Source organism: Lates calcarifer, linkage group LG14 (assembly GCF_001640805.2).
Source record: "Lates calcarifer isolate ASB-BC8 linkage group LG14, TLL_Latcal_v3, whole genome shotgun sequence".
Lineage (NCBI taxonomy): Eukaryota > Metazoa > Chordata > Actinopteri > Centropomidae > Lates > Lates calcarifer.
In genome coordinates, this window is record NC_066846.1 from 3,077,194 (window position 1) to 3,095,764 (window position 18,571).

An 18,571-nucleotide genomic window follows, 5' to 3' on the forward strand; every position below is an offset into this window, starting at 1 on the left:
TTTTTAAACCATGCTTTTGTGTTGTAAATGTATGTATATCCATTGTTTTGCTACTCAGAGAAAAAATTCCTGAGAGAAATACTTTGAATGGTTTAAGGAACTACATTTTAAGGAACAAAAAACCAGCCTTGATTTAAACTTGATTATTATACATTTTTGACTTACCACGCAATGGGTTTTGAGAGTTTTGTAACATCCCAAGAGGGTATTTCAAGATGTCCATCCAAAGCAGAGTATGTAAAAGAAACATAGTTTGAATTTTAATTACTTCTTTTTTTAGCTTCACCCATAGTGATTTCATAGTTAGTCACAAAACACTTGACACAGTGCAGGGAGGTAAATTACTTTATTCAAAAAACAGTTACTATAAGGATTTTGTGGTCCTGTTGCCACCATTTGGCACCACCCGAGGGTGCGGTCAATCTGCTCACTTCTTGGGATTGCGGTTGTGGCAGGCGCAGGTCAGAGCAGCTACCAGCACCACAAATTCGTTGAAGTCGATCTCAGAGTCTCCGTTAAAGTCCAGACCTTTCAGCAGCTTGTCCACCTCGTCTGGGTTTTTCGCTGCCTGCACAGACCAACAGAACACCGTCAGTGCTGCCGGATATTGTCACAACACTACGATAAAAGTACCTTCTCTTCTCTCGTCAACCTCTTTTTACAGCCAAATCTAACCAACCATTAGTATCAAGTGTGTTTTATTCAAGTTCCAGATAGATGTTTGGGCAGAGAGATGGCATTGTTGTTGAAACTTGTTGCTGAGGCAGGGTGTGGAGATGAATGAATGAATTCAATAATGCATAGCTGTAGAATGGGAAAACAGGTAAATGGGAAATATGATGTACTAAAGTACATAGCAACATAATTTTTAAACTGTTCTACACCAATGAATACATTTGACTCTTTTGAATATATATATATATATATATATATATATATATATATATATATATATACACAAGCAGAATATAGTAAGTTTAAGAGCACAGATATCCCTCCCCAGGTGTGTACAGTACCTTCAGCAGTCCAGGCATCTCCTTCTCCAGCAGAGCCTTGGCCTCGACTTTGGACAGGGTGTCCTTATTACCCTCGCTGGCAGCGTATGTATCAAAGGTCTTCATCAGGAGGGCCATGGCTGTCTCTAGCTGGGTCATGGTTGCTGCTTGAGAGGGTGGTCAGTACGGTAAAAAGAGAGGAGCTGCACAGGTGAGCAGAACAACAGATGTGTCAGGAGTGGAGGAGGAGAGAGGGGACTCCTTTTATACCTTTTGAAAAATGGGTTTTGGAACCAGTGATAAAACATGGTTCAAAAGATCGGGTAATACCAGCATTAGTGTTTGATGAAGGTGGTGGCTCCAACTGTGTAGACATAATCTCAGTCTTACAACGCCCAGTGTACACATTAACTCACAAACCAAACAGCACTTCAGTCATTTATTAATTGATTTAGAGGGAGGTGTTGTCATTAACTAAAACCACAAAGACATTTAATGCTGTGATTCCTTGAATCTGTGGCAATGGTAACATCCTAATAATTTCACTGTGATAAAGAGCATGCTGGTTGTCACTTTGGTTATCATCACTGGAACAAATTTAATGCTGCTGTCACTGCATCTGCTGTGGTTGGTGGTTGTCTACGCTGCTGCGTAGGGGTGGACATAAACCACAAGTGGAAACTTGTGAAAAGCTTCAGCTGTGTAAAAAGGACACGGGAGTGTGTGTCAGCTCTGGTACCCTGACCTGGCCTGGTTTCCTGGAAGCAGTGCTCTGTTACAGTACATTTTCAGTATATGTTGTGTTGAAGCATCTCTCTGGTCGCACAACCAATAACTCAGCTGCAGCTGCAAACATGGGAAAGAAATATTATATAGACCCCAACATCATCTGCAGTATATATGAATTTAAGATGTTGCACATGAAATATCAACTTGTCTGAAATGTTACAGGCACATTATAGCAGTATTTCATGAATATGCAGTATGGTTGTCTGCATTAAAGCAATTTACAGTACTACTGTAACCCACTGTAACCCACTGCTGTGGGTAGCTCTATGTACAAAGGTGCATATTTGCAAACAAAACAAATCGGAAGCATGAGAAAGCTTCAGTCAAAGAGCACGGTGGTTAACACCTTTTGCAGGGTTCTGTAAATGGATGTGCAGGTAAGGGGTAGCATGGTGCACACTGCATGTGGAGGAGTATCTTTCTATAGCCTTTCACACTTTATCAGTCTGAAATTAGCTGACTCATTGGGTCAAGTGTTTCTGTTTTGAAAAAAATCTTGCAATCAATAGGCGCCAATCAGGCGGGTATTTATTAACTTACTGATTATTTTCTCGTGACTCATACTACATTATCACTGTCATAAGTGGTTATGACAGTCACTTAGATAAAGAAATGTGACAGGAATCACCTGTGTGCCGTAGTGTCATCCAGTGTGTATGCTAACAATTTAGCATACAATACATTAAAGTAAGGAAGACAGTTAGCATCACTGAGAGCAAACTAAAGTCTCACTTAAAGTTGGCAGAAGAGAGGTGTGATGTTGAAAGTTTTACGCAAAAGTCTTACGCAAAACTTAAGGGAAAAATGAAAGTGTATTACCTGTTATTCAGTGGCAGCGTGTTTCTTCAAAAGTACCTTTACAGTCCCTACCATCTGTCTGCAGTGATACACTTCTGCATGGGCTTAAACGAATGTTTAAAACCAGGATTACACAATCTGCACCAGCCACTTCCTACCATACTATCAAGTGCAGGAGACAAGAAATGCAAAACGAACTGACGCAGTCAGTGGAATATTCAATTTCAGTAGGAAAGCATTTTTGTTATTCTAGGAAGTTGGAAGACACCTTTTGGAACAAAAAAAAACAAAAAAAACGACACTTACCTCCTACGGGTTAAGGTGTGAAGAGTTCAGTCACCCGTTTGTTCAGTTCTAATTTCTGATCATCATATCCTACAAGTCTGATTATTAATAACTATCTCAGAGCAACGACCGCTTCATGTTTTCCATGCTATTTGAATACAATTATTTTATGAACACCATGCTAATGCATTAGCATCTTGACTGAACGCAACTATTTAGTTGAGGCACAGACCAAAGACTTAATATTTTTTTTTGGTTTGACAAACAGATGGCAGAGGACCAAGAAATGTACTCTATGTCAGATCTCCTATTCTTTAGGTGTGCAAAGAGCATGTCTGCACTTTCTAAGCATTGGCTAATATTAGCAGCTCCTACTAACACTGATTGTATTTCTGCTTTCAGTAATGCTAAAAGGAGCACCTAATCTGAAATGCAGAGCACGTGTATTGTGAAGTGAATGTTGTGACGATCATGACCGCAAAACGTGGTCTCAGCAACATGTATTCATAACGAGAGTTCGTATTTATCACCCAAGATTTTATCAGTTTTGCGTGTCTTGTGTGATGAACACATACAAAAGGCTGGGGAGAAACTACAGTCGACCGTCACAGGCACCGTTTCCACTTCCTGTCATTGACCTATAATGCAGCGACCCCATCACACCACAGTTTCCACTTACCGTCCTTAATGTAAGCTGAGCTCTTTGCTACAGCATCAGTATCACTCACTAATGGGGACCACTAACTGGTTGGTAGTATGATCAAGTGAGAGTAAAATTTACTACTTTTCTCCTTCCAGTCTAATACAAGTAAACCTGTCTATGTGTACATACACCTCATCATTATTGAAATGAACTTAGACCAGGAAGATGGACAAGACTTAGTTTATAGAAAAACAGGACATATTTGCACTCTTATCTTGACATAATTCACTTAAAGGTGAGTAAATGAATGTACATTATATACATGCAGAAAAGTAAGCATAGAGAATATTAGAAGAAATGAAGAAATTCCACTGCTTCAGATCCTCATCTGCTTTCTTTTGTCTGAACGCGCTCAAAGTAATCACAGGACTCATATACTGGCACCTGACACTGAAAGAGAGACAGAGAGAAAAAAACACAATGATTGCAAATTCACAATTCACAATTTCTTGCAATTTTATCAGTGTGGTATAGCAGTACATAAACATGTGTCAGATAAGGCTGTAAAGCTTGAGGGTTTGTGGTGTTTAGTGGGTAGAAAACCTTTGTTAATGAGTAGGCATGATCAATGGGCACAATTAGTCAGAAACAGGATGTGAGCTATATTTCATAATAACGTCTCAACACTGGAAGTTACAGCTTTTAGTAGGGCTGTATGGTGCACACACAAACTGAGTGATCCCAAAACACAGAGACTTCTTTAAGCTATAACACAGCCCAGTACAACAGCCCTGTATTTAATCCTAGTTAGTTATGACAGTGTGTCAAGCCAGTTATTTATGGCCTTGTTTTACCAGGTTGCATTATATTGCCCCTTCATAAAAAAAAACCCTTACAATATAAAGAGCAACACCACAATGTGGAACCATTAAACATATAGTTGTGAGTAAAAGTATTAAAGAATGACTTCTGTATTTTTGAACCTGGGTAATTGCCGCATGTTTTTTTCGTGGATAGGGACAAAAATCTTTTGGACGAGGTTTATCTCTGTAGGAAACCCATCCCTAACTCTGTCAGCGGCAAAAACAAGCACTTCAGTGGATTTACTTCGACGTGGACAGTTGCCCATTGGACTATATTGCACGGTTCAGCTAAATTAGCAGTTTCATCAACTATTTATTATTTTATCTTTTTTTACATCTATTTTACCGTATAGAAATATTTTGGACACTCATTACTACACAAAAGAAAACAAGGATATCGTGAGTCACAGGGATAAAACGCTGGGCAAGACAGATAGCATGCGTTGACAGATAATTCAGTATCGTGCCAAAGTGGAATGAAATGTGATTCTACAGATGCATATTTCAACATCGCCACCATCACGCCTTTTCTCATGTCTCAGCTGAAACATGTATTGACCCCCTCAATTGAACAATTGAAAACTATTTGGAAACATCTGTTATTATTTAAACAATTAAAGTCAGAAAAAGACAGACACTGAGACTGACAGGGTTAGAGCCTGAAAATGTTAAACAGGGAGCGAACTAAAAACAAGAAAAACACAACGCAAACACAACACAATCTACATGTCAACTCACCCATTCAGTGGAGCCTGTGGAGGAGTTGGTGCTGTGTTTGTCCATCTCTGCCACCTCAGAGTCAATGTGGGGAACCTCATAGATCACCCTGGCTGCTTGTGCTGAACCAGTGGGCCACACACACACACACACACACACACACACACACACACAGACAAAAAAATGATTAGCAGAAAAATGAAGCGTTAATATAGAAGCAGCACAGTTTTATCTTGAAAAGAATGGGAGCTGCAGTCGCCCGAGTTTGTCTCTATCACTGTTTACTTGTGCTATTAGTACTACTACTGCCATTACTACTACAAATCTACTACTACTAATACTTCATCCCACTTTCTGTTTTATATTCCAACTTATCCTTTGTCACAGGGATGGTGTTGTGTGTGAAACATTTACACACCTGAGTCAGATCACCGGTTATGGTGGACTGTACCAGGAAACCACCTCCACCATTTCTACTGAGATGCTGTTCTCACACAGCCATACTAAGTTGTCTTATATCATATACATCCTGTAGCGCTAACCCTGTTGCAACAAGCAATCTCTCATCAGCCTCAGAGGTCAGTGGTGTACCATCCAACTGCACGAAGAGGCCCCCGAAATTCTCTCCACTTCAGTAGCACTTACATACACCAAACTTTCCATTTTTATTCCTATGTATATTCTGTGTTTACAAAAGGTATTGGTCATATATCATCCATCGTCTGAACCATTTTAATTTTTAAATGGCTGTTGAAAGTATTTTCTGATTTATGGAGCGATAAAAAAGAGATCCAAAATCCCCACTGTAAAAACCTTTGACTCTAATATGTCAACGAATTGAAAGAAGAATTTTGACTCGAGCTATATACAATGTTCAGATTTCTATTCTGGAAGTGTATTTAGATTAGTACATATTTAATTACATAATGCCTCATTTGTATATATAAACATAACATTTCAGAAATGATATCTAATATTTTACACTATTCATCTGTTGTGTCTCGCTGAACCAGATGTTTTCATCACACATAGAAACCAAGACAGAGCTAAAAGGAGAGGGAATATTGGAGGTGCATTCACTGACATGATTCTAAATGAATGCTAATGTTGTTTTGTGTCTGCTAGATGTTTTCCTAAAAATCTGCTTTGGGTTGCATTTTACAGCGTACAAGCATGAGTAACACTCGAGCTGTGATGTGACCTCTGTAGACAGCCAGGCTGATTAAAATAGAAGTGTATGTGTTCCATCAAACACGTATGAGGTGTATAACTGAAAAATGTGGCTGACTAGCTTTCTGTGTAGACACGCCGTTATAATAGCTTAGAATACACCAATATCTCTCATCTGATATTAATAATGTTATCTAAATGTTCTCTTCTTTTAAACCTTTATGGCGACTGGCTTTTACTGCTTCTAATCAACATTTTACTGTTGGTTTTTAACACTTTGTATCATTTCTCAGCACCAATATCAAGCTTTACTAAACTTATTTCTTTTAGAAATTAGTGCTGAAATTTATCGCAAAAAAAATCGCAGTATGGCTGAATGCAACATCCAAATCAAAAACAACTTTTGATAAAGGTGAAATGTGTCACAACCTTTGATTATAAATTGTGGTGTTGCAGAAATGCCCCGACCTACAAAATCACACTCTTCACATGTAATCGAACAAAAATCACATTATCGTCATTTTAAGAATATTTTTTTTTCAGTTTTTCTCTGTTAGAGATACTCTGGCCCCTTCATTAGATTCATCCATCCATTATCTGCACCGCTTATTCTTAAGGGTCGCGGGAGGCTGGAGCCAGTCCACTTCATTATGTACACCCCGAAAACGTAGCACAATCCAATATAACAGCTCGGTCATAAATTCTATCTTTATATTGATCAATTTTGACTGACACCATCAGAGAGGTATTATTTTACTATATGTTTATTATTACGGTTGGAGTTAAATGAATCATATAAATTACATGTGATATGAAACATCTCTTTCTAGAATCACTGTCTCAGTTATTTTGGTTACTTCAAGGACTTTGCTATTTACATTTCTACTGAACAAATCATCATTATGAAAACTTTGTTATGTTCTCCTGTCTCTATTCCCTACCCCCGTCTCACCCCTTTCCCCAACCCAACGTTCTGTGGCCACTGCTGAGGAAACTGTCATTTCTCACTGCTGTGTGCAACACAAACAACATTCTGTCCAAAACTATCTGCATATCCACATACCCCCAGAGGTAAGTTAGAAAACATGTTTTTGTGATTTGTATTTGATCTTACAGGACAATGCATCAGTTGAGTTTGTGATATCTGAGTAATAAGACTACATTTATATTCATACCTTGTTTCCATCGCAGAGTACAGAAACAGGTGAGACTGATGAGGAGCAATGTAGCCACTACAGCCACAGCAGCGATCATGGGAATGTGATGACCACCGGGTGATGATCCTCCTGGATGTTGGAAGAAAAACACAAACAGTGTAATGATAATTACAGGACTGTAGGGTACGTTTTGTGATTGGTACGTGAATTAGAATATAATTTTCTAAATCTTACAATGAAAGTTTTTTCTAAATAGACCAGATACCAATTTCAGAAATATACATTATCATTAGCTCTCTCTGTCCATCAGCAAACTTGGCTATTACTCAAACTCTAGATATGGTGTTTAGTCACTTACCATCAGCTGTGTTGTCTCCTGTGCTCCCTCTGGTCTTAACTGTGATGACTGTACCAATTCCTTGGCCTGAATTATAAGTTGGTATCTCCACAGTCAGTTTGCAGATGTATCTGTCTGAATCCTCTCTTGTGATATTTGAAAAGGTCAAATTTGAACAGTGATAGGACTCATTTTTCAGAGATTCTTGATGTTGATTCTTCAAATCTGATTAGTCCCATTCTTAATTTCTGTTTGATTTTTCAGCCAGTTAAATTTGACTTGATCAGACTGTCCTTCCCAGCAGCAGCTGATGTTCACTGTCTCCCCCTCCATCACAGAGACATCAGGAGTCTGGGTCACAACAAGTGTGCCTGCAGATGAAACACCTATAAAGAGACAGAGAGATCAATTCTATTGAGCTCCATAAGAAGACCATGTATACCTCATCATTTCAGAAGATAAACATCACAGGTTTTTGGCATTTTACAACAAAATCTGTCATCACAATAAAGTGACGGTGGTCAATTTATTTAGTCAATTTCTAATGATTTTTAATGAACCTAATAGTCCGAAATAGACTGTGCACACATATTTATCAGCTGAAAAAACATTGAAACATATTGATCCAAATCATAAAATATTCAAAGTGCTAATGTTAGCATGTATTTTGAATTTGAGGAACAAGACATACCCACGCATTCTGTGTGTTATGTGTTTGATCAGCGGAGGCCTACAGCATTAATCCTCTGACACGACCAGTGAATGCAGCATCAGGAGCTTTGTTCACAGTTTAGACATTTTCAGCACAAAGACAGAGACAGATGTGATGTTAAAGCTTAAGCTGTGTTTCTACTTACTCCAAGATGAGAGAGCACAGAGAGAGGCCAGCAGCAGACTGCTCAGTAGAAGCTTCATCTTCTCACACTGTTTCACTACTGACGACTGACACTCATCTCTACATGGCTTCTCTAAGTCCCTCCCACCACACACTCATAGAACACACACGCACTCACACAAAAGGAACACACGGGGCATCATCTTTTCTCCAAGGTTTCACTGCCTTTTCTGCAGAGAAGTGTGAAAAACCACAGCTTTTGTTCCTCCTACTTTCAGATAGAAAAGTAGCTACAGATTCTCTATAAGAAACTGTCACTGAGATCACGTGATCCTGTGTTTCTGTTCTTATGATGCGCTTGAGGACAGAAGTCCCCTATTATTTTACTCTGACACAGAATTTGTGTATATACGCTGTTTTTGTATGTTGCAATTAAGTCTGTGTCTCAATACATTCTGACGTCTTATCCTGTCTATGGCACTCAGCCACAAGCCTGTTTCTTGTTACTTTCTTGCTACTATGTGCCTCTTTAAAAACAGCCAACAAACATTTAGTTAAATTTTTTTTTAAAAAAAATGCCCAATCACTTCCTAAAACTGCTGGGCACTGTAGCTTTCAACAAACACTACTCAAATACAAGAAACCTGTGCATTAATTGTGGACTATTTTCTGCTGCGGATTAATACACAAATGTTTTGGGCAGCAGGACAGTGTATGTGGGAGTCAAAATAAAAACACTACAGTGTCTGTGTTCATGGTAACAAACCAACAAGTCACCCAGTGTAACTTTGTGACTTACTCCCATGTCTTTAATAGTTTTGAACAAAATGGAGCTTTATGGCACAAAATAAGTTACATCAGGCTTCAGATGTACATAAGACTTGTTAATGGGATTTGTTGATGGTTTTGGTCTGTTCATGTATTTGTTTACTGTAACGGGTAGGGGCTGGACCCAATTGCAGCACACAGACAAGGTGGCACAGATCAAAAGTGTCTTTATTACTCAACCCAACTGTCAGCACACAATCCGGTCAGAGGCAGGCTACAGTACCGGCGGGGAACAGGCAGGAGAGGTGGTCAAGGAGGCAGTAATTTCAGTTACCAGTAACCAGCAGAACAGGCAGACCAATCAAAGGGAGTCAGGCAGAAGGAGAGCCCAAAGACGGGAGTTAACAGGCCGAAAACCAGAGAGACAATGAAATCCAAAGGTGGCTGGCAGGCTCAGAGTCAGGGACAGGGGAGGAAGTTACAGGATGTCTGAAGTCTGAATAGAAAAATATTCTGAGATCACATCTCTGGATGTGTTCAGTACAAATCAGTACTGAAAATGTGCTATTCCTCTGACATTTAAAAACACCACAAGTGCATTCATGCTGTGTTGAGTGACATAACCAGTTTCTAAGGTTTCCACATAAGACAGGCTGAATCACTGAGGAATGGGTTTTGAACCTATGATGAAGAATTAACTAAATGATGTTGGTGCAGCCTTTAAAAATGATCATTTGATGATGAAGTGATGAAACAGAGAGAGTTTTATATTATGTTTAATCTTGGCATCTGATAAATAAATAAAACTTATATATAAAATTGCCATTTAATTGCACCCAATGAATGTAAGTCCAATTTCCACTTCCTCCTTTGTATATCTATATATATACATGTATGTATATATATGTGTGTGTGTGAGTATATATATATATATATATATATATATATATATATATAGTTTTTCTGTAGTGCCACTGTCAGGGCCAGCTTTCCAGGACCTTTACTGTGTCTTAACTTAGTGCTGGATGAGAGACACTGCAGATAGCCTTCTTATGAATACTGTTTATCCTCTTTATATCTTTCCTCTAAGTATTAAAAAATAAGCAGAAGACCAGTCATGACACTTTCATGTTTTGTTCTAATGGGACAGTCAGTGTGATGATAATGCAGTATTAATAGATGTTATTTATGCAAACATTTTCCAAACACAGTACACAGGAGAGGGTTGCAGTTGTCTAGATGAAACATGAGTTTCCAAGATTTTCTTAATTGAGGTCAGTCTTTGTTTTTTCCTGGTTCTTTCTCATCTCCATTCTGCTTCTGTATCTCTCTCATCTCGTTCCTCTTCTCCCTGGTTTTCCTCTCCTCTCTGGGCTGGTCTCGGTGTTTTTCCAGGTGTAGCTGAAACAAACATGAATGCACCGACTGATGAGCTCTGTCTATCGTAATGTAATACCTATGCTGCCGGGTCCATGGGTCCAAATATTAGTCACACTATGACTAACCGAAAACCATGAACCATAATATGGTAATTAGCACAAAACACAATGTACAGACAAATCTGATGAGAATGTCATTAGCTGTTAAGAGATTTGGTCATGAATTAAAATGTCAGAAAAAAATAAATTATCTCTTGTTGGCGCTAGATGAAAAGTGAAGGGATCAACAAAGTTCTTAGAACTGATCTTGAATATCTGAGCCAAAGCTCATGCTAAGTTCACAATATGATTACGTGAGTTTGTGTGGTACCTGGTTTGTGTTGCTGAGGCTTGGTCCGTCTGCTGTTGAAGGAGATGAAGGTTACGAGAAGAGCAATGAAGGGCAGACACCTCAGACAGTAGATGAACACATCCGTCCTGACAGAACCTGAAATTATCCAGAGAGACAGCTGCTCAGTTCCACCATCTTCACCATCACCAGTGACGCTTTAACAACATCCTATGACATGAAGAAGACACAACCTGACGTCTTATCATCATCATGTCCACACTGTCCACAGGAAATGGCAGTGTTTTACCTGAACGGTTCAATAGATGCTGAAACCATTTTAAGGTAAAGAAGAAGAAAAGGGGGAAAAACCTTTATACAGAATTTAAAAGTTGCCCATAAAGTTGAACTTTTTTCAGACACATTTCTCTTTTTATTCCTATTTATACACATCAGTAATTATCTTTGACCAGGTGCAATGATTACATACTGAGTCCCAGTTACCAGTTTTGTTTTGAATAGATATACACTTTGTCTATCAAGAATAAATCACATTTTCACAATCATTTCATGAGAAGAGGTAAAACGTATTTTATTCCAACTTTATGGGCAACAGTGTATTTCTTAAATGTTCCATTCCATGAACACATCCGTATATTCTGGGTCTGACTGTGGCCGTGTCAATCTGTGAACCAGATTTCACAGTTGTTCCAAGGTGCATTCGTCGTTTTCTATTTTATCTGGTTTTTATTTCATTCATTTTTTAAAACTATTTTATTTTATTATTATACTCTCATTATTTTTATTTCCTTTCTCAAATTGTTTTACTATTCACATTTGTTCTGTCTTATTATCAGCTTGTCAGTCATGTGAAAAGCACTCTGAAGACTGATTGCACTAAATAATTTGCCGATTATAATAAATTAAAACCTGTAGAATTATTTACAGAAGAAGATTATTTACAGTTTTGGAAGTAACCAAATACATCAACTCAAGTACTGCACTTTAATACAGTGCTGACATACTTGTATGAATATTTTTTAAAGCAGCAATTATTAGTTTATTATTATTTATTACTATTTATTATTACTTTTCTACAGAGCCTGGGAGGAAAATATCCCAATGGGGGAATTTTATGTTATTTTATTTTATTCTTTTTCCCTGTTGAAAATATCATCCCAAGTCCTTTCCTGCCTCTGAAAAGTAGATTACAGTTTTACATAAATTATGAGACACTTCTGGAGAACAATGTATAGTAAAAGATTTATTAAATTTTGTTTGGCTCATGGTGTTTGCTGGGGCCCCTTGTCATGTCTCAGTTGTCTGAGCTGTCGATATTCACCTCAAAACGTCTTAGATGGTTAAATTTAAAGATTTTTTTTTAGGCCAAAAGGGGCTATAATATCCAACTTTTAAAAAGTAAAGATTAAAAAAATCATCCTGCCAAAATCCTGGGTTGATGATATGATTTTAAATTTTGTACAATTTTAAATTGGATGAAGATGATTGTTGCCCTGTGGATGTCAGGAGGCAAAGGGCCAGTTTCAAATCCCCACCGCTGCAGTAACGTCTCAGCCTTAATGATACACGCTTAACCAGGGGAGCCGCCAGCGTGGCCCCTGAAAGAGACATGATGATTTTGACATGTCAATGTCACTACAATACTTTCTGTGTTGAATGTTTAATCACTTCACCATCAGCTGTGTTGTCTCCTGTGCTCCCTCTGGTCTTAACTGTGATGACTGTACCAATTCCTTGGCCTGAATTATAAATGGTATCTCCACAGTCAGTTTGCAGATGTATCTGTCTGAATCCTCTCTTGTGATATTTAAAAAGGTCAAAGTTGAACAGTGATAGACTCATTTTTCAGAGATTCTTGATGTTGATCCTTCAATCTGTTAGACTCATTTATATTTTCTGTTTGAGTTTTCAGCCACTTAAATTTGATTTGATCAGACTGTCCTTCCCAGCAGCAGCTGATGTTCACTGTCTCCCCCTCCATCACAGAGACATCAGGAGTCTGGGTCACAACAAGTGTGCCTGCAGATGAAACACCTATAAAGAGACAGAGAGATCAATTCTATTGAGCTCCATAAGAAGACCATGTATACCTCATCATTTCAGAAGATAAACATCACAGGTTTGACACTAAACAAAAATAAATAAATTTTTTTTGGTTTGTTTGTTTTTGGTCAGTTTGTTGTTAAAAGGCTCTGAAGTGAACTGTGCACAAACACATTTATCAGTTGAAAATTATGAGCATTCGTACATTTCTGTGTTATGTGTTTGATCAGCGGAGGCCTACAGCATTAATCCTCTGACACGACCAGTGAATGCAGCATCAGGAGCTTTGTTCACAGTTTAGACATTTTCAGCACAAAGACAGAGACAGATGTGATGTTAAAGCTTAAGCTGTGTTTCTACTTACTCCAAGATGAGAGAGCACAGAGAGAGGCCAGCAGCAGACTGCTCAGTAGAAGCTTCATCTTCTCACACTGTTTCACTACTGACGACTGACACTCATCTCTACATGGCTTCTCTAAGTCCCTCCCACCACACACTCATAGAACACACAGGACATCATCTTTTCTCCAAGGTTTCACTGCCTTGAATAAAGACAAGTTTTTCAAAGCATAGACCTGTCTTTAAACTGTCAGATTTTTCTTTTATTTGACAGTTAATAGCGAAGAGGCAAACAGGAAACATGGGTGAGACAGAGAAGTACGACACACAACAAAGGCCTCCAGCCAGAATCAAACCATGGACGCTGCGGTTATGTGGCATGTGCTATAGCAGAGCGCTACAGGTGTGTACATTAAACCTGACTGTACCTCCAACCCTGAACACAGGGTGACATGTTCTAGTTTCTTTATAGTAAGTTAATAATCACTGGAGCATCCAGAAAGTATAAGCTGTGTTTTATTGTTCTTTCACATTATTCTGATGGTATGAGAGTTTGTCCTGTGGAAACTGGTGGAGTTCACTTGTAGTTAGATAAATGGGTTTGTACCAGTCATCTGTATCCACAGGTCAGATTCATGGAGAAGGTGTAGGTGTTTATAAGTTGCACTGTGTAGCTGTTGGTTACAGTGTCTTATTTAGTGCTAATAGGAGACCCTAAAATGACAAAAAAAAAAAAAAAAAAAAACATGTAATACATCCAATCATTGTTTAAACCGGGAAGTTTGAAAGTCTGTATCTCTATGTTTATTCAGCAATTCCCATACAAAAGTAACAAAGGCAGTGAACACACACCAGCATTATGTAGCTTTACATCACTTGACACCCACCATCTGCAGCACACATCCAATGCTTAAATAGTCCTCAGTGTTTTGACACATCCACGCCTGTTTCTCACTACTTGTCTCAATGACGTCTGTGTCCTGTCCGCTCCACTCAGCCGCAAGCCTATTTCTTGTGACTAAAAATGTAGTTCCTTTAAAAACAGTTCACATTTAAAAAAATGCCCAATCACTTCCTAAAACAGCTGGGCACTGTAGTTTTTAACAATCACTACTCAAACACAAGGAATTTATGCACATGGTCTGGACTATTTTCAGCTGCGGATTAATACACAAATGTTTTAGTGAGTTTTTGGGGCAGCAGGACAGGGTATGTGGGAGTAAAAACACAGTGTCTGTGTTCGTTGTGGTGAAGCAACACGTCACCCAGTGTAACTCTGTGACTCACTGATGCGTCTTAAATAGTTTCTGGGGAAAAAATGAAGCTCTGTGGCACAGAAAATAAGCTCCGTCAGGCTCTGGATATACATCATACTTGGCGATGGGATACAGGTTTCGATGGTGTTGGTCTTTTCATGTAACTGTCGACTGTAGAAAAGAAAAAAAGAGAAAAGATCGTCCATGTGTCTGCACTAGAGTTTTAGCTTCCATGCTGCATGCTAACACTTCAGTATATCTTGAGTTGTAATGTAGCCTAATGTAGCCAGACAAAGACAGAGACAGATGTGATGTTAAAGCTTAAGCTGTGTTTCTACTTACTCCAAGATGAGAGAGCACAGAGAGAGGCCAGCAGCAGACTGCTCAGTAGAAGCTTCATCTTCTCACACTGTTTCACTACTGACGACTGACACTCATCTCTACATGGCTTCTCTAAGTCCCTCCCTAGAATACAATAATAGACACAAAAGAAACAGACAGGACATCATCTTTTCTCCAAGGTTTCACTGCCTTTTCTGCAGAGAAGTGTGAAAAGCCACTTGTGAGCATTTGTGTTCCTCATTCCTTTAGAAAAAAACTAAGTAAAAAAGTAAGACATTGTAACTGAGATTGTGTGACACAGAGATACTGTAATGGGTTACCAACAAAATAAGTGTTGAGGAGAGAGGAAGTGAGTCAGTATTTCCATCAAAGTGAATTAATCAAATTTAAGTTTTTGTTACTTTGATCTGTCTTTAAACTCTCAGGTGATTTTTATTTGACAGTAAATTACTTAGTTATTACTGAGGTAACATTATTATCACATTATTATTATTATCATTATTTGATAGTCCTGGTGGAAACTGGTAGAGTTCACTTGTCATTAGATAAAGGGCTTCTACCCATCATCTGTATTTATTTATTTTTTATTTTGTTGCATGTGTTGCTGTTTGTCATGGTGTCTTCTTTGGTACCAACAGGAGACCCTCCAGTGAGTAAAATTCCTATGTTTATTCAGCAATGTGTTAAGCACAGCTCACACCAGCAGCATCACATAGCTTTGAATAATTTCACACCCAGTCATACTCAGTTTACACTGGTAGCACGCACCAGATGCAAAATAAGTGGTCATGGGTGACACTTCTCCATCCATGCCTCTGTGTGTTGCAATGAACTTTGTCTTAATATTTTCTGACCGCCCATCCTGTCTGTGGCACTCAGCCACACGTCTGTTTCTTGCTGCTAAAAATGTAGCTCCTTAAAAACAGCTCATTAACATATAGTTTCATATCATCACCCTCTTAAAATAGTTGCCTAAGTCAGTTTTTCATATTTTTCAGGAAACACAAAAAACTGAACCACTTGTTGAATATATGATATTTACTAAAAATTTTAATCAAAACAGTTATAACAACAGATGCCTATTGACATACAAACAACAAGGTCAGTCAAACATGGAACATGAGAGAATTAAATGACTTAGGCAAATTAAAACTAAAAAAGTCACACTTCCTGACATAGGCAATTATACTAAAGGGGTAGAATGGCATGATCTGTTTAACTGAGGATGTAGGCAATTTTACCAGAGGTGGCCAGCATCATGAGGAGATGATTTAGGCAAAAAAAAAATCATTTTTGTAAAAAAATGACTTAGACAATTATTTTAAGAGGGTGACGATATTCAAAAAATTCACTGCCTAAAACAGCTGGGCACCGTAGTTTTTAACAAAGGCATCTCAGAAATGATCAAGTTGAGCCAAGGTTAGGGACTATTTTCAGCTGAGGCTTAATACACATTAAAGATGTTTTAGTGAGTATTTGTTGGCAGCAGGACAGCATATGTGGGAACAAAAAAACACTACAGTGTGAGTCTTAGCTTGCTAACATGCAAACACAAGCTTAGCTTAGTGATGGGATAAAATATCTAACAAACATTTTTTTTTTGCTTCCTACTGCATCATTTCAGCAGCTAAAACCACTGAATTATTGACAATTTACAACACAATGTGAAGATTTTGTGCCACATGAACGGCAGAGGTCACATGACATGTTTTAAATCCGTAAAATACACAAGTGATCTGAGTTGCAGACTCATTGCGTTTCTACTTACTTAGAGGGCACATAAGGTGGCACGAGCCAGACTGTTTCATTTTTCACACTTCTTCACTGATCTCGTTGCAAGCTACATCCTGCTCACTCTGCACACACAAAACAAAGGGCTACTTCAAGGCTTCATCATTATGTAGATGTTTCTCAGAAGTTTTTGTAGAGGTGCGCAAAACTGCAAATTCTGTTCTCTTACTTCAGGTAACAGCCTGGCAGGCAAGTTTGAAACAAGCTTTAACAGCGAGAGAGAGATTTGTTACTGAGGTCAGAATGCAAATAAATGATAGTTGTCCAAGCAGAAGGTGGGGAAGGTGTTAATAACAGTTTGTGTCCTTATCCAGACAATGTAATCATCCAACATTTCATAGCTGACTTCATCTACTTCCTCAATGTGCCGCTGCTTCCATTTCTCCCTCATCTGTCTCCTCTTCCTCCTGCTCTTCCTCTGGTCTTTGGGCTGAGGTGGGCTGATTTCCAGTGGCAGCTGAAACACAAATGCACTGGTCATTGAGTCGCAATAAGCTGCAACATATGCCGCTGAAGCGTGGTCGAGACATCGTCATGGTGGAGATTAGTGAAAGTTATGTTGTACCTGGTGTTTGTCGCTGAGCTTTAAGCCCTAAACTGTAGAGGCAGAAGAAGGTTATGGCGAGGGCAAGGATGGGCAGGCTCCTCAGGATGTAAAGCAACACTTCCTCCTGGGGAGTGTCTGAAATTCCCCCACAGAGACAGCTGCTCAGTTCCACACAGAAAATCATTACCATCTTTACCATGCTTATATATATATATACACACCTGACATCATCTACAGCTACAGTACAGCTGTAATATATCCACTTTCCCTTGCTACCACTTATGTTAAACAGACAGGTGACATCAGTTCAGGTGTATTATTAGATCTATTATGCCACTATAAAGTTTGGCCTGAGAGTGGTTTTCAAAAATGATATCCCATCATGTCAAACGAGACCAGGTGCCATTTGTTAATCACAAAAATGCAACAAGTGCAAAGTGGTAGGTTTGGGATGAACAGACTGTGTGGGCGTCTCTAAGTGTACCTGCTATTTTGGCCGCCCTGTCTGTAGCAGTGCAAAGTGCAAAGGGGTTGGGTGAGGTGGAGTATAAACTGATTAATAGATCCACTCTCGGCCAATCACATCACAGGTCTCGTAGCTCTGAAACAGCTGAGCCAATCAGAGTGAAGAATGACGACAGCAGGCTTCTTCAGGATGTCGTGTCGGTATGGTGCAGAGTGGAACTATATGAACTCACAGGACCACAAATGCAGCTAATTAGTTCAATGATGATGGAAACAAATAATCAAAAAGTAGCTTGGTGGCGCTGTTTATGTGATCTTAGTGCATAAAAAGTTGGAGGAAGCCATGACTAAAGTTCCAAATTCTGACCGGTCTGATGTGTGTCGAGGTGTATGGTCATTCTGAAGCAGCCTGGTGCGACACTCAGATGTGTCCCGCTGCCCTTCAGATGGCTGCAGCGTAGCCGTGGGTAACGTACTGCAAGAATCATTCTGATGTATCTGGAGATAAGATTAACTGATGCTCCTGCAGCATTGGCATTACTTGAACCACACAACAGGTGTGGCCAAAAACCAAAACCTGTAACCAAAGGAAATGCTGCAGCTTGCTTGTTCACAACAAAATCATTTCCTGTATTTGTTTTGTCAATTTTTTTTTTCATCTTGCTTATTTGTATTAATTGATGTAGAAGTTAGATATTAATGT

The 18,571-nt window shown here is 38.8% G+C and overlaps 2 protein-coding genes across 6 annotated transcripts; both read right to left on the reverse strand.

The window, feature by feature from the left end:
* Nucleotides 1–329: 329 nt before the first annotated feature.
* Nucleotides 330–3,213, reverse strand: LOC108882048 (protein S100-P). 4 transcript variants are annotated; one of them, XM_051075566.1, is made up of 4 exons: nucleotides 2,889–3,213; nucleotides 1,741–1,841; nucleotides 1,017–1,198; nucleotides 330–568 (listed from the first exon to the last, which is right to left on the reverse strand). In XM_051075566.1, the coding sequence occupies exons 3-4, from the start codon at nucleotides 1,152–1,154 to the stop codon at nucleotides 428–430; spliced, it is 279 nt and encodes a 92-aa protein (XP_050931523.1). In that variant the 5' UTR covers nucleotides 1,155–1,198; nucleotides 1,741–1,841; nucleotides 2,889–3,213; the 3' UTR covers nucleotides 330–427. The 4 variants fall into 4 exon arrangements, with proteins under 4 accessions (XP_050931523.1, XP_050931524.1, XP_050931525.1 ...); XM_051075567.1 differs by lacking the exon at nucleotides 2,889–3,213 and adding an exon at nucleotides 2,604–2,756; XM_051075568.1 differs by lacking the exons at nucleotides 1,741–1,841; nucleotides 2,889–3,213 and adding an exon at nucleotides 2,604–2,727.
* A 521-nt stretch (nucleotides 3,214–3,734) lies between these two features.
* Nucleotides 3,735–15,217, reverse strand: LOC108882047 (uncharacterized). Of its 2 annotated transcripts, none has more exons than XM_051075565.1 (5): nucleotides 15,066–15,217; nucleotides 12,759–13,119; nucleotides 7,436–7,546; nucleotides 5,112–5,212; nucleotides 3,735–3,960 (listed from the first exon to the last, which is right to left on the reverse strand). In XM_051075565.1, exons 2-5 carry the CDS (start codon nucleotides 12,925–12,927, stop codon nucleotides 3,895–3,897), a joined length of 447 nt encoding a protein of 148 aa, XP_050931522.1. In that variant the 5' UTR covers nucleotides 12,928–13,119; nucleotides 15,066–15,217; the 3' UTR covers nucleotides 3,735–3,894. The 2 variants fall into 2 exon arrangements, with proteins under 2 accessions (XP_050931522.1, XP_050931521.1); XM_051075564.1 differs by lacking the exon at nucleotides 15,066–15,217 and adding an exon at nucleotides 13,493–14,181.
* Between the last annotated feature and the right edge of the window lie 3,354 nt (nucleotides 15,218–18,571).

Coding starts and splice junctions, on each gene's coding strand:
- LOC108882048 (XM_051075566.1), bottom strand. CDS start 1,154: ATGACCCAGCTAGAGACAGCCATGGCCCTCCTGATGAAGACCTTTGAT. Junction 569..1,016: donor AGATGCCTGGACTGCTGAAG/GTACTGTACACA, acceptor TGGTCTGTGCAG/GCAGCGAAAAACCCAGACGA.
- LOC108882047 (XM_051075565.1), bottom strand. CDS start 12,927: ATGAGTCTATCACTGTTCAACTTTGACCTTTTTAAATATCACAAGAGA. Junction 7,547..12,758: donor AGGAGACAACACAGCTGATG/GTGAAGTGATTA, acceptor TCCAACATCCAG/GAGGATCATCACCCGGTGGT. Junction 5,213..7,435: donor TACTCTGCGATGGAAACAAG/GTATGAATATAA, acceptor CCACTGGTTCAG/CACAAGCAGCCAGGGTGATC.